This window comes from Branchiostoma floridae, chromosome 11, assembly GCF_000003815.2.
Source record: "Branchiostoma floridae strain S238N-H82 chromosome 11, Bfl_VNyyK, whole genome shotgun sequence".
In the NCBI taxonomy this organism is placed as follows: Eukaryota; Metazoa; Chordata; class Leptocardii; order Amphioxiformes; family Branchiostomatidae; genus Branchiostoma; species Branchiostoma floridae.
Window position 1 is genome coordinate 21055357 of NC_049989.1, and position 12072 is coordinate 21067428.

General features: G+C 40.9%; 1 protein-coding gene across 1 annotated transcript; it reads left to right on the top strand.

Moving 5' to 3' along the window:
• Nucleotides 1-6746: 6746 nt before the first annotated feature.
• LOC118425369 (NLR family CARD domain-containing protein 4-like) lies at nt 6747-11641 on the top strand. The gene is made up of 5 exons (XM_035834177.1): nt 6747-7020; nt 7620-7670; nt 8015-8821; nt 9011-11174; nt 11575-11641. Exons 1-5 carry the CDS (start codon nt 6747-6749, stop codon nt 11639-11641), a joined length of 3363 nt encoding a protein of 1120 aa, XP_035690070.1.
• Nucleotides 11642-12072: the final 431 nt, after the last annotated feature.

Sequence of the window (12072 nt, forward strand, 5' to 3'; positions counted from 1 at the left end):
CAGAAGGAAAGTCGTGTAAAGTGCCTTTCTCAAGGGCACAACGTCGGGGGCACGGTGGGAATCGAACTCAGAACCCATAGATTCCGAGCCGAACGCTCTACCAGTTACGCCACGCCCGACGCCACAAGATATAAGATATTTGTACACTGACGTGTATGGATGTACAGAAAAATGAGAACGACAGAGACAATTCTTTAATGAATATTGTGGGGAGCGGGAAGTTGAAAGATGGCTTGTGTTGGCATGTGGCAGCAGACACCTCAGGGGACCAGAACTCTCTCCGCCTGGCAGACTGGTCCATACTACCTGTTATGGTAAGTAAATTTTCTTGACAAGACTTCAAGTACAATGAAAATATATTTTCTACGGTCTACTGATTATTCTTGTTGATGGAAGTGGTGGAAAAGTCCATATTTTTTGTAAATCTTCCACAAATATGACAAACATTTTGGACAACCAGTTATGGTAGTAACGTTATTAGCTGGTATTTTCCTCATGCAGGAAAAGTGTCCATTATTTGGCTGGAGAACTGTAGCTTCGTGTGCCAGCAGAAGTAATTTCCGCATGGATCAACAACGACCCCACCTATTATCCAGTTGAAGTACTGCAGCAGTGACGACTGAATACTGCAATAATATTATCGACCGCTAGATGTCAGCATGTGACCGTGCGAGAACGTCATATTGGCTCAGTGGTTACTTGAGAACAACCAATGACAGCTTTAGAAGATGATGACGTAGATGTAGTGTACACAATGGTTTCCATGGATACCGCAGAAGATCAACAAACATGGCGGCTGCCAACATGGTTGTCGAAGGTCATAGAGACGACGGTTCTCATCACCATATTTTGCGTGCGATTTTGTTTTTCTAGAGTATTTTCATTCCCTTAAAATGTGTTTGGAAGTATCCAAAACGGTAAGAAAACAATTTCTATTGCTAAACGTGTCACGACTTGTTTCCCGACATCTTGATTTGCACGAGAGTACTTTTGTCGTTACCTGTTTGAAAGGGACAAGGTTTTATGTCAGCTATTCTCTTAATTTAAAAGCGTTCTTGCGTATATTGGAGCTTATGAATAAAGAGACAGAAACACCACCGCATTTGTTCACAAGTTTTGTTCATTAGGCCCTCTTGTTTCAGAAATATGAAATTCGTTGAGTTAAGAAGTTTGCCGCCGTGCTAGCTTAAATTGCCAGCTGTTTTAACTTTTGTATGCTGTCTTGCCCAGGTGTTAGCCCCAATAACATGGTAGTTTACAAACAAGGATCGTTGACCACTTATATTCAAGAAAGTCGAAAAGAAATGTGTCATTTGCGCTCATTTACGACCTAACGTTATATCCCATGTTATAGTGTGACTTGCCTTTATTCACTTCAACTGGGCCCTTCAACTGAATTATGGGAAGCGAAGTCAAATGAGTCTAGAATATCCAAACCCCGCCTTTCTTAGCCTTTCTTTCCACGTTCCCAAAGAACAGAAATTTGGCAATATGGTCGTTTTATCAACTTTTCTGGAGGCGGCCAAAATTGCCCTAGGGAACGGTCCATTTTTTCAACTTCGCAGGAGTCAAAACTTAAAAATTTAATTCTATTCATGCACAATTGCACAGTTTAGTGTCTTGTAAATACACTCAGCTAAACTGTAGTATAGACTGCATTTATACAGATACCGGTACATTTGCTTGTATAATGTCTTAAAAACCTGCATATTGTTTCATTTTATAGTTATATTTTGAACACCACCCCCTATTGCTTTATAAATGATTCCATCCAAGATGGTGGCGAGTGAAAATTTCTCGAAAGTTGGCTCCAAAAGTTGTCGAAAGTTTTCTGCGGACAACAACAAAGAAGGTAAGTACAGGTCCCGACTGTCAACTTTTAAGAGTTTCAAGACCCGCCAGATAAGTCATGAGTGCGATTTGTCGGCAAGATCGTGTCGAAAATTGGATTAGAAAACAAAATTCTGACCAACGCAATCTAACGTAATTGTACTTTAGACTTTACCTCGTAACAGCACTTTCGTCAAATAACCTTTGCCGCATTACGACTGACGTATTACGGTTCGAAGGTTTGCTATTGATTGATAAACACAAGGGTCTTCATTGCATGAATTACATCAGTTAAAGGGTATCCTAATAAGATCTAATAAGCTAAGTTAAAATTTATATGATCTTCTTTGATGTAATTTTCGATTAAACAAGAGTTCAGAGACCTCATACCTCCATGAAATATTCAGAGGTTTTGTAATCACATTTCTTTGTCACATTGATTACGCAATTTAAATTAAAAGGCTTTAAGTCTGGCCATTTATTCTAAGTAATGATTTATCTATTCATATTTATTCATTTATATGATGGTCTTCTCTACCAATATACATGTATAAAATATGTTGTGTCTGTGAAAGTGGTTTCTGGACAGTTTGCTGCCAAACCAGTTCATTGCCAAGCCAATTTGCTGTCATATCCATGATGGATCGCTGTCATCTTGCCATTAGGTTCCGGGTCGGAGTTCAAATCTGACCGGAGTTGGCGGAAGGGTGGCGTAATAGGCCGGAAGTGCGCTATTGTCTCCCTAACTTTTGCTCCTTATTGCTTTGTGATTGTTATAGCTGAGCATAGATTTTTTTGTATTCCCTGAAAAGCCCGTGGGTTGTATTATTCTTGTGGCCAGCAAAACCATTTTTGTATAAGTCCGCTGCAACAGTGAAGCGTTTTTTTTGCCAGATGACCCAAATAGCAGCGTTTTTCATGCGATTTTGATGAAAATACGTCATCGGAGATTGGAAAAAAGTCATCACATGGAATTCTTTTAATCTTTATTTTACAAAAACATCAAGAATTTCGCTTTTCTACCACGTAGACCGTTATCCTGGAAAAATTCGTTTTTTTTCCAAGCAGCTTCAATAAAAAAAAGTGTCAAAAGATGACAGTTTTCTGGTCCAAAATTAAAATTTTACTACTGTCATATTCGACCCAAAATAAAGAGGCAACAGACGATACCGGTAGGTTTGTCAGAAAGAGGCAGTAAACGGCTTTTCACCATATTGATTATGTTTCGCGTCCTGCGTTTCCTAGCGGAACTGTAGTCCGTTGGCCTGAGGCTGTCCGCCAACCTCCGAAATCGTAAAAGAAAATCCAGTCCGAGACCATTAGTCATTTTGTCATCAGTTGTTTCGCTGTCACTGTCAGTCGTTTTGCTGTCAGTCATTTCAACCTCAGTCGTTGCGCTCTGTGTCGCTTTGCCCTCATTGACGTTTTGGCCACCATTAGACAGAAGATTTGTGGTCACCCCATACAACAGGACAATAATGTTAGTTTTTATTATACCCTTTGTTCAACCGTTTCAAAGATAACGTGGTATCCATGGCAACAGTAAAAATCTTGACTCTAAATAATTTGTCTGCTATAAGGCGATAAATTCCTTTGGGACAAACACTGTCTTTGGGGTCATTGATCAGCTTTACCTATTAGTAAATGTATGCTGTATGCTGGCGCGGCAAGGCAAAAATTTACTTGCCCGAACCAAATTTTCACTAGCCCGAAATTCAAATGATATTTTTCTATATATGATATATTTTCACTTTCATCAATTTTGGTTTTTGTTATTGGCTATTTTTTCCTGTGTTGACCAATGATTGATGCAATGACAGTAAAAGGTAAAAAATATACTGTAAGTTCATTTAATTTTGTGAGATTTTTTTCGCTGAGACCTTTTCTTCACAAAGTCATCAACTCACGAAATTGTTAACTTAAAACTGTATCGCCCCCCTCCCACACCTTCGGTGCCAAACACCATTATACGTGTGTACTGTTAAACGCTACTTATAAGTACGACGTTCTATGATAGAAACTTGCTGCACTAATGACAACACTCAATTGATAACAAACCATTTATTATTTTCAGACTGAAATAAAGGTTTATTCAATGATGTATGGAGTCATTATTGCATACAAATCTACAACCAGCTAACGGAAGATAAAAGAAACATGGCGGCATTTGTTGACAAGCACGCCGTGACGCAGGTTACACATTGGTCCTTGTTTGGTTTTACTACAGTTCTATAACATACGAATGAAACAAAAATGAATAAAACAGTCAACAGTAGTACTGGTATTTACAAGAAAGGATTAACGAAATATTTAAACAAAAATATTGGGGAGTTGTGTTTGCCACGTTTCTAGTCATGAAAATTCCCAGCTATTATTGTTGTAAACCTGCTGTAATTCCATAGCTTTTCTTGTATTTTTAAAGATGAATACAGTTTTAATTTTTGCTTCGTTCGTAACTTGTAGAAATCTAGTAAAACTAGGAAAATGTACTAAGTAAATCGCAGCCACGGCGTGCACGTACTACTGAACAAAGCCGACAAGTTTCTTTTTTCTCCGTTCGCCAGTGGCACATATCTACACAATAATGATGTATAGTTAATGTGTTGAATTAACTTTTATTTCGGTTTGAAAAGAATAAATGGTCTGTTATCAATTGAGTCTTGTCATTGGTATAAGTTGCAATCATAGCAGCTAGCGTACACACGTAGTTGAGACTGGATTTTTGGACGGAAGGTGTGGGGAGGGGGACGATGTTGAACATGCATGTTCGCGAGTAGATGACTTCGCGAAGAGAAGGTCTCAGCGAAATACGCGAACTTAAAAATCTCGCGAACTTAAATGAACTTACAGTATATGGTTCGGTGCAAACAAGCCTTCCATTGAAATGAAAAAGACACTTTTTTTAAACTGAGGTGGCAATCGCGAATGTGTAAATCAACACCATCTACAGTACGGAAGTCAGCTATATTATGTTTTCAATTTGTCACAGTATCTACTTTCTTATGCTGGAAACATTTCCAAAGCACTAACAAAAACACAAGACGAATAATAGTTTCTCATTATAAACACTATCTACGTGCAAGTTAATATACCTATTGCTACAAAAACAAAAAAAGTAAAGTACATGTACCAGTCTCAAAAAACATGGGTAAACGCACTAATTCCCTAAATAATAGAAAAACAGTAAATATTGGCGGTGAAGATACCCCTAGGCCAGGTGCATATAACAAAATGTGCGTTATTTTAATTAATACCTTATTTGCATAATCAATAAAGACTTTTCATGCTTCATCTTTTGTGGTCAATTCATGGTAGAGACTTCATATTGGAATTTATACATATATAGGTTTCTTGAGGAAAGGTGAATACATTGCATTATATCTTATGTCGAGACTCAAGACAAGTATAATAATGGGAGTACAAGGGACCCAACCCTCCTTGTCCGAAACAAGTCCAACTGTCTTATTAACATGTAATTAACTCTAGTTAGTATTAATACTATGGATTGAGTTATGTACCAAACTCGTGTACTTAAATCATTCTGAAACTGCATTTTGTGATTTATACCAAAACTCCTAAAATGTTAATATGTAAACCCGTTTTTTTTTGGGGGGGGGGGCAAAATCACTAGAGGGGGCCGAGATCGCTAGTGATTTCGGCCCAGGTGCTGTGACACCGGCACTAACGGCAAATTAACCAGCACTTGACTTGACTTGACTTTATTCAGATCCACAATTAACAAGTACATTGTAGCTACTCTTCCTGTGGTTCTTATTAGCACTGACCGCGAATCAGAACAGCACTGACGGCGAATTGTACCAGCACTGACGGAAAAGCATAACTGCACTGATGGCAAATCTTACCAGCGTTTACTGGAAAAGCAGCCCAAATTTGGAAGAGTCTTCCTACCTGGTCGAAACAAATGATCTGCCTAATATTCTCTCCTTACAAAACATTGCAGCAGTATATGCATCTCTTTTGTTTAGAATCATCTAAACTGTAAATCTAAAAATGACTTACCTGTTAAAGATATTTCAACATTACTCTGAACATGTCTTGATTTAGATATGACTATTTCCATACCTGGAAATTCTGTATGGAATTACCAATTTCAATTAGTCAAATTTAAATCAAGATATTTTCACAGTAATGTTACAATTTGTAGATGACCTTGATCTCAATGAACACAACACAACATAACACTGAATTCCCAAGGTTGCCATAAAATAAACTCCTGGTGATTATGACATGACTTTATTTATAGCCATCAGCTCCAAATGCCATGCAACTGTAGGTTGTTTATTTTATAGTAAGACAAGGAGATATCTACATCTTTATATGGTAGTTTTGTAAGGTAATAATTTTGAACATCCTTGGTTTTTAATGGTGTGATTATCTTTGATTTAATTTGATGTTAATGACTTGTGTCTGTTTTTTTTCCCAGGGCTCGTTTAAAAACGACGGTAGGCGATATGTTTTCCCTGGCGAAATGAAAAAAAAAATTAATGTGTACAGCTAAAGGCGGGCTACCGATTATGCCAAACCAGCAATAACTCAGGATGGATGGAAGACCACATGAGCCAACACCATCCAGCTTGCAAACCGTAACCACTGGACTGTGCTAAAGAGGTGATCCGTACATTTCCATGGCCACTTTTACAACAATATGTGGCATTTGTAGATGCCATTTATCCAAAAGTACTGTTCCTAACTTGCTAAATAGCTGAGTGCGACAATGGAAGAAACTTAGGCTGCTGTTAAAAGAGAAACATCACAAGAATTAAATTGTGCCATTTTTAAACGTTAAATTGTTTTGGTCTCTTGAAAAGAGCGTGTATAAGGGCTGGGGATTTCCGCTAGTATCGGCTGGTGTTGGTGCCAGCCGATACTAGTGTGTTGGCGCAAAACTTCTCCAAATGGCGGACAATCCTCGCCAGGATCTGTACCTGGAGATATCTCGGAACCTTGTAGATCAAGAACTTACAGATCTCCGCAACTATGTCAGCGGTGCGAAGATTCTACCGGCGGGATTTGTCCAACACGCCGACACGCACCAGATCTGTAACCAACTGGAGAAAGAACAGAAGTTAAAGCTGGGAGATCTCTCCCTTCTGACGGACCTGTTGAGAAAAATCGGCAGACATGACTACGCCAAGGAGGCAGAGCAGATTGCAGAGGATGAAAAAAAAGGTGCATGGCTGTATGTTACAATTACATTGTTGTATGAAGGACTATCACTTTGCACAGCTACCCAGACTGTATAAATAATGCTGTATGGAAAATAATTGCCGTGTGTGGTCTGTTAATCTTGAAGTAAGCACTCCAGATAGAAGTTTACATGTATACAGATAATGTATTCCTGTGCTAAAAGATTTCTTGGTGACGACGACTCCCCCCCCCCCCCCCCCCCCCCCATCAGTGTGACTCAAGAAATTTTGTTGCCGTCTTAACTTCAGGGAGCACACACACTGCCTTCCACGTTGTAGTTGACCGCCAAATACTTATGTAATATATACTGACTAGTTTTCCCTGATCAACCTCTCAAAAAACCTTAGAATGCCCCATATTAACTTCATTCTCGAAAACTCCACACCATGAGAGGGAACCCCCCTTCCATACCAGCAGTAAAAGATACTCTCAACTTGTCTCAAGCATTTGGAAGAACAAATTTAAAAACCCTTTCACTTTTCAGATAAATCCAAATACTCTCATCTATAATTGCCTCAGATCTACAAGATTATTGAAATGGAAAAACAATTTACATACAACCCTTCTCTGTTCTCTTACAGAATTTCCAGTTCCAGTTGGAGCTGCAGGATCAGAGTCTGCTTCATTGACAGGTGTGATTTAGACTGGTGGGATTTGAATGAGAAATGAGAAGAAATCTTATCGTATAGATTGTTTAGCGCGTAGACATACACTGTCAGGTTAATCGAATGTACAATGGCTGAACATTAGCAGTATAACTATAACTAAGCTGACCTTGCAATATTAGAAGGCCTTCGACTTTGCTTAAGTTCCGAAAGAGTGCAAGCTACCAATACCCTCTTTTGCAGATCAAACTGTCAAAAGTTCAACTGTCAAGGTTTATTGTCTGACGTATAATGATGTACTTTGTATATGTTAGATTCTTGCTAAGTTTGAGTTTGAAGTCTTATATCTTACACAGTGTTCTCTATTCCAGATGTATTCCAGAAGTCAGTGAAGAAGTACTATGAGTTGCAACTGTCTCACTTCAAGCCTCTGATCTGGAATGACAACTTCACACTTACCCTCAGTGATATCTTCACCCAGCTGGAGTTGATAGAAACTCAAGTGGGAAAACAAAGAAAAGAACTGAAGTCGTTAAACGACTTGTTCAACCCAGATGTCACAGGACTGACCAAAGCACCCAGGTGTATTCTGATTGAGGGTGAAGCCGGAGGGGGGAAGACAACGTTTCTGTCCAAAGAAGCCCTAGATGCCGTCTCACAGAAAACAGAGCTGGGCAGAAGACACAATATCGTCCTGTTTATCCGACTACGGGAGGTGAGAAAGGGGGAGACCATAGAGGAGATGGTGTGGGACCAGTGTGTTGATGAAACAACTGAAGGTGTTGATGTACAATCCATCAGAGCAATCCTACAGAAAAAGTCGTCCCATGTGCTCTTCCTCCTAGATGGGTATGATGAGCTGCGGCCTGAGGCCAGGGCAGCCAGGCAGGCCATTCCCAAGCTGCTGTCTGGCAAGTTGTACCCCAGCAGCACGATTGTGATCACCTCCCGACCCTCAGCAGGAGTGCAGCAGTACACCCGGCCAGACTGTCATGTGCACATCAAGGGCTTCTCCCCTAAACATGTGGCTGAACATGTGAGAAAATACTTCTTCATCACAGAAAATCCTGAGCTGGCAGAGGACTTCATCAGGCAGTATTTCACTGTCTTTGATGATGATGATGAAGAGGATGATGATGATGATGATGAAGAGGATGACGACGATGATGAAGAGGATGACAATGATGATGATGAAGATTATGATAATAAAGAGGATGATGATGATGAAGAGGATGACGACGATGATGAAGAGGATGACGATGATGATGATGATGAAGATGAAGATGACAATGATAGACTGAGTGATCATTTCACAGCTGGCAGTCATTGTGATGAAGAGGTAAAGGTTGAAAATACAGCTGTTACATCAAGATGTACTGTAGTTCTGAAAGATAATGAATTCTTAAATAATCTGATCCAGACCCCACTGTTCCTGCTATTAGTCTGTCTGCTGTGGGAGGAAGATCAAGAGATGGTGTCTACTGGAACAATGACAGGGCTGAACGACAACCTGCTGACATGTCTGGTTAGAAAGCACTGTAAGCGAGAAGGAGTGGACATGCCAACAGAAGGGCTGCCTACAGAGGTTGCTGAGTCATTACTGCAGTTTGGCAAGCTTGCGCTAGAGGCACTGCTGAGGAATGAGACCCTGCTTGACCTTACAGATGTAGAGAGAGAAAAGGTAAATTGGGAGTTGCTGTTAAAGCTGGGTGTGGTCTCCTTGGAGGTCTCTTCCTCAAAATTGCATCCTAGGAAACAGCTGAACTTTTCCCACAAGACAATGCAAGAATTCCTGGCTGGACGATATGTTGCTCATGCTCTGGTGAACCAAGACATTGTAGAGCTGCTGCAGCTCACCTCCATAACCAAGGTGTTTGAACTCAGTAACCTGCTTCAGTTCACATGTGGCTGTGACTCACGGGCAGCACAAGCTGTGATGGAGGAACTGAACAAGATCAGCAGCAGACAGTTCACACACTTGGGACCAGAACATTTTGAAAGGTCACATATGCCAAAGGATCGAGACATGCAAAACTCCTGCAACACCTACAAAGGGTTTGCAGCATTGTGCCTGAATATCCTCGGTGAGAGACAAGAACCAGAAGTGCTTCAGGGCTTCAGTCAAGCCCTGCCAATTGTCATGCTGGACAGCTCCATTAACAGTAGAGAAGCCACAGCTCTGAAGTATTACTTACAGAATCTTCATTCAGCAAACCTGCCAGACAGGCTTATACTTAGGGTTCCTAAAGGCACTGACTGCAGAGACACAGTTCAGTACCTACAGCAGTGTTTTACAACTTCACTCCCTGGGCTTAGATTGGACTTGAAACTATCAGGACAGTTTGACTCACCTGATGAGACAGCCAGGCTGGTTTCAGTTCTGAAGAATGTTCCTGGTCTGAGGGCGCTGAATCTGTCATACACAGACCTAACACCATCATCACTCCAGCCACTTGTGCAGGGGTTCAGCCACATGTCTCTGTTAGAGGAGTTGGATCTTAGCTGGAACCCTTACCTTTGGGATGCTGGGATGGAAGTCCTGCAGGTTGGGCTGTCCAGTGTTCCACACCTGGCTGTACTCCGTCTTTGTGGAGTCAACATGACAGCTGTGGGCATGTCATCCCTGGCTCCCTACATGCAACACCTAGTGGGACTGAGAGAACTGGATATAACTGGTAATCAGATCGGTGACACTGCGCTGGAATCTGTCACCACCATCCTCCCCATCTTCACAGCCATACAGGTGTTGGTCCTGGTGGGGATTGTCCTGAATGTTTTTTGTGTCACTGTCACATTGCAAGTACTAGTGTTTCTCAATGCCCTCACCCACATATTTCATGGCTGGATTGTCCTCCACATCTTCACGTTGGTCCGGCAGAGGTATAGTTCCTCTAACACACTGTTCCCTGTACTGTGTCAGCTAACCAGGCTGATCAAACTGAGCATTAGTAGAAAGGACATAGGAGACCCTGGGCTGGAATGCCTGGCTACTATCAACCACCACCTCACAGCCATGAAGGTGTTGGATCTCAGTTGGACAGGTATCAGTGACAGGGGAATATCAGCCCTGATCAAAGCTCTGCCTCACCTGGTGCAATTACAGGTGTTGGGTGTGAGCTGGAATAACATAGGTGACTCAGGGATTGTCTCACTGGTGCAAACACTCTGCCAGCCCAGCAGTTTGGACATGGAACAAAACCCACCTGGTGACAAGAGTCTGACCACAGCCCCTCACTATAACACCACACTACAGGTGCTGCAAATAGGGAGTAATTGGGGAGTAACAGGAGCCGGACTGAGGAGGGTCGCACAGCTCATCAGCGCACTGCCGGCACTGACCAGGCTGGACATGTCTGGTGATCTGTTCTTTCCTTTACACCTGCCTGACACCAGTGCCATGGCTCTGGCCGAGGCTCTACCCAGACTCCCTGCCCTGGAGTGGCTGGACCTGCAGCACATCTCCATGGAGCCTGCAGGGTTCCAGGCTGTGGTGCAGGCTGCTGAGGAACACCCAACACTGGAGGAGCTGCGGTGAGTTCTATTGGTTATCCTTTAGGTACACTTTACTGTCTTGCAGGGAAGCTTGAATTTTAGGCCTCTAATACTAAGTAATATTTGATGGAATTCAAAGTGATAAGATGTGTGAATTGACTTTTGCAATACATTCAAGACTCTTTTGTTCGATTTGATACACAATGTAAATGTACCTAGCAGATAGATTAAGATATGCCTGTTCTGGTACACATATTTTGATGAGTTATATACCAGTACTGAGTGTGTACATTCCTATATGGTACAAGGTTAATTTATTTTGATATCTTATTTATCAGTAAGTTTTACTCCCTCATTCTGCAGTAATTTTATAACAACATACAGCATTTGATGTAACTAATTAATAAGCTTCTTTCTTTCTTCATTTCTCAATACACAGCTACACTAAGCGTCTAGTTCCTAAGGGAGCGGACACCACAGCCAGCTGCCTGGTGCTGTACCCCTGAGTTCCCAACATGACAACCTGTTCTGTACATTGTCTCACCTGAGGTCAGCGTTCTGTATATATAAGGTTAAAGTAATGCTAACATGTCACAGATATTCATATAGAACTAAAGTTTATTTCCATTTAGCATAATGAGAGCTTCCAAATATAATGTAAAACTTCTATTGTATCAATATTAAAGCCTGTTGCCTGCATTTTGAAATTTTGAAAAGTCTAATAACAATAAATAAAGTATTAATCAGAAAAGTCAAAAATAAGTTTCTTTGCTGACAAAGCATTCTCTATATCATTTAAAAATTATTTCAATAATTCCGTTTTCCTTTTAGCAGATGACCTCTTGTAATGATTGATGTTTAACTGGAGTCCTTAACATTTATTGGATGTCTGCACTGTTTTTATTCAATTGTAGTGACACCTCGGTTCAGATGTGCT

Excerpts from the sequence above, each read along its gene's own strand:
- LOC118425369 (XM_035834177.1), top strand. The coding sequence starts at position 6,747 with ATGGCGGACAATCCTCGCCAGGATCTGTACCTGGAGATATCTCGGAAC. Across the intron at positions 7,021-7,619 it reads TGCAGAGGATGAAAAAAAAG|AATTTCCAGTTCCAGTTGGA; the intron begins GTGCATGGCTGT and ends GTTCTCTTACAG. Across the intron at positions 7,671-8,014 it reads AGAGTCTGCTTCATTGACAG|ATGTATTCCAGAAGTCAGTG; the intron begins GTGTGATTTAGA and ends TCTCTATTCCAG.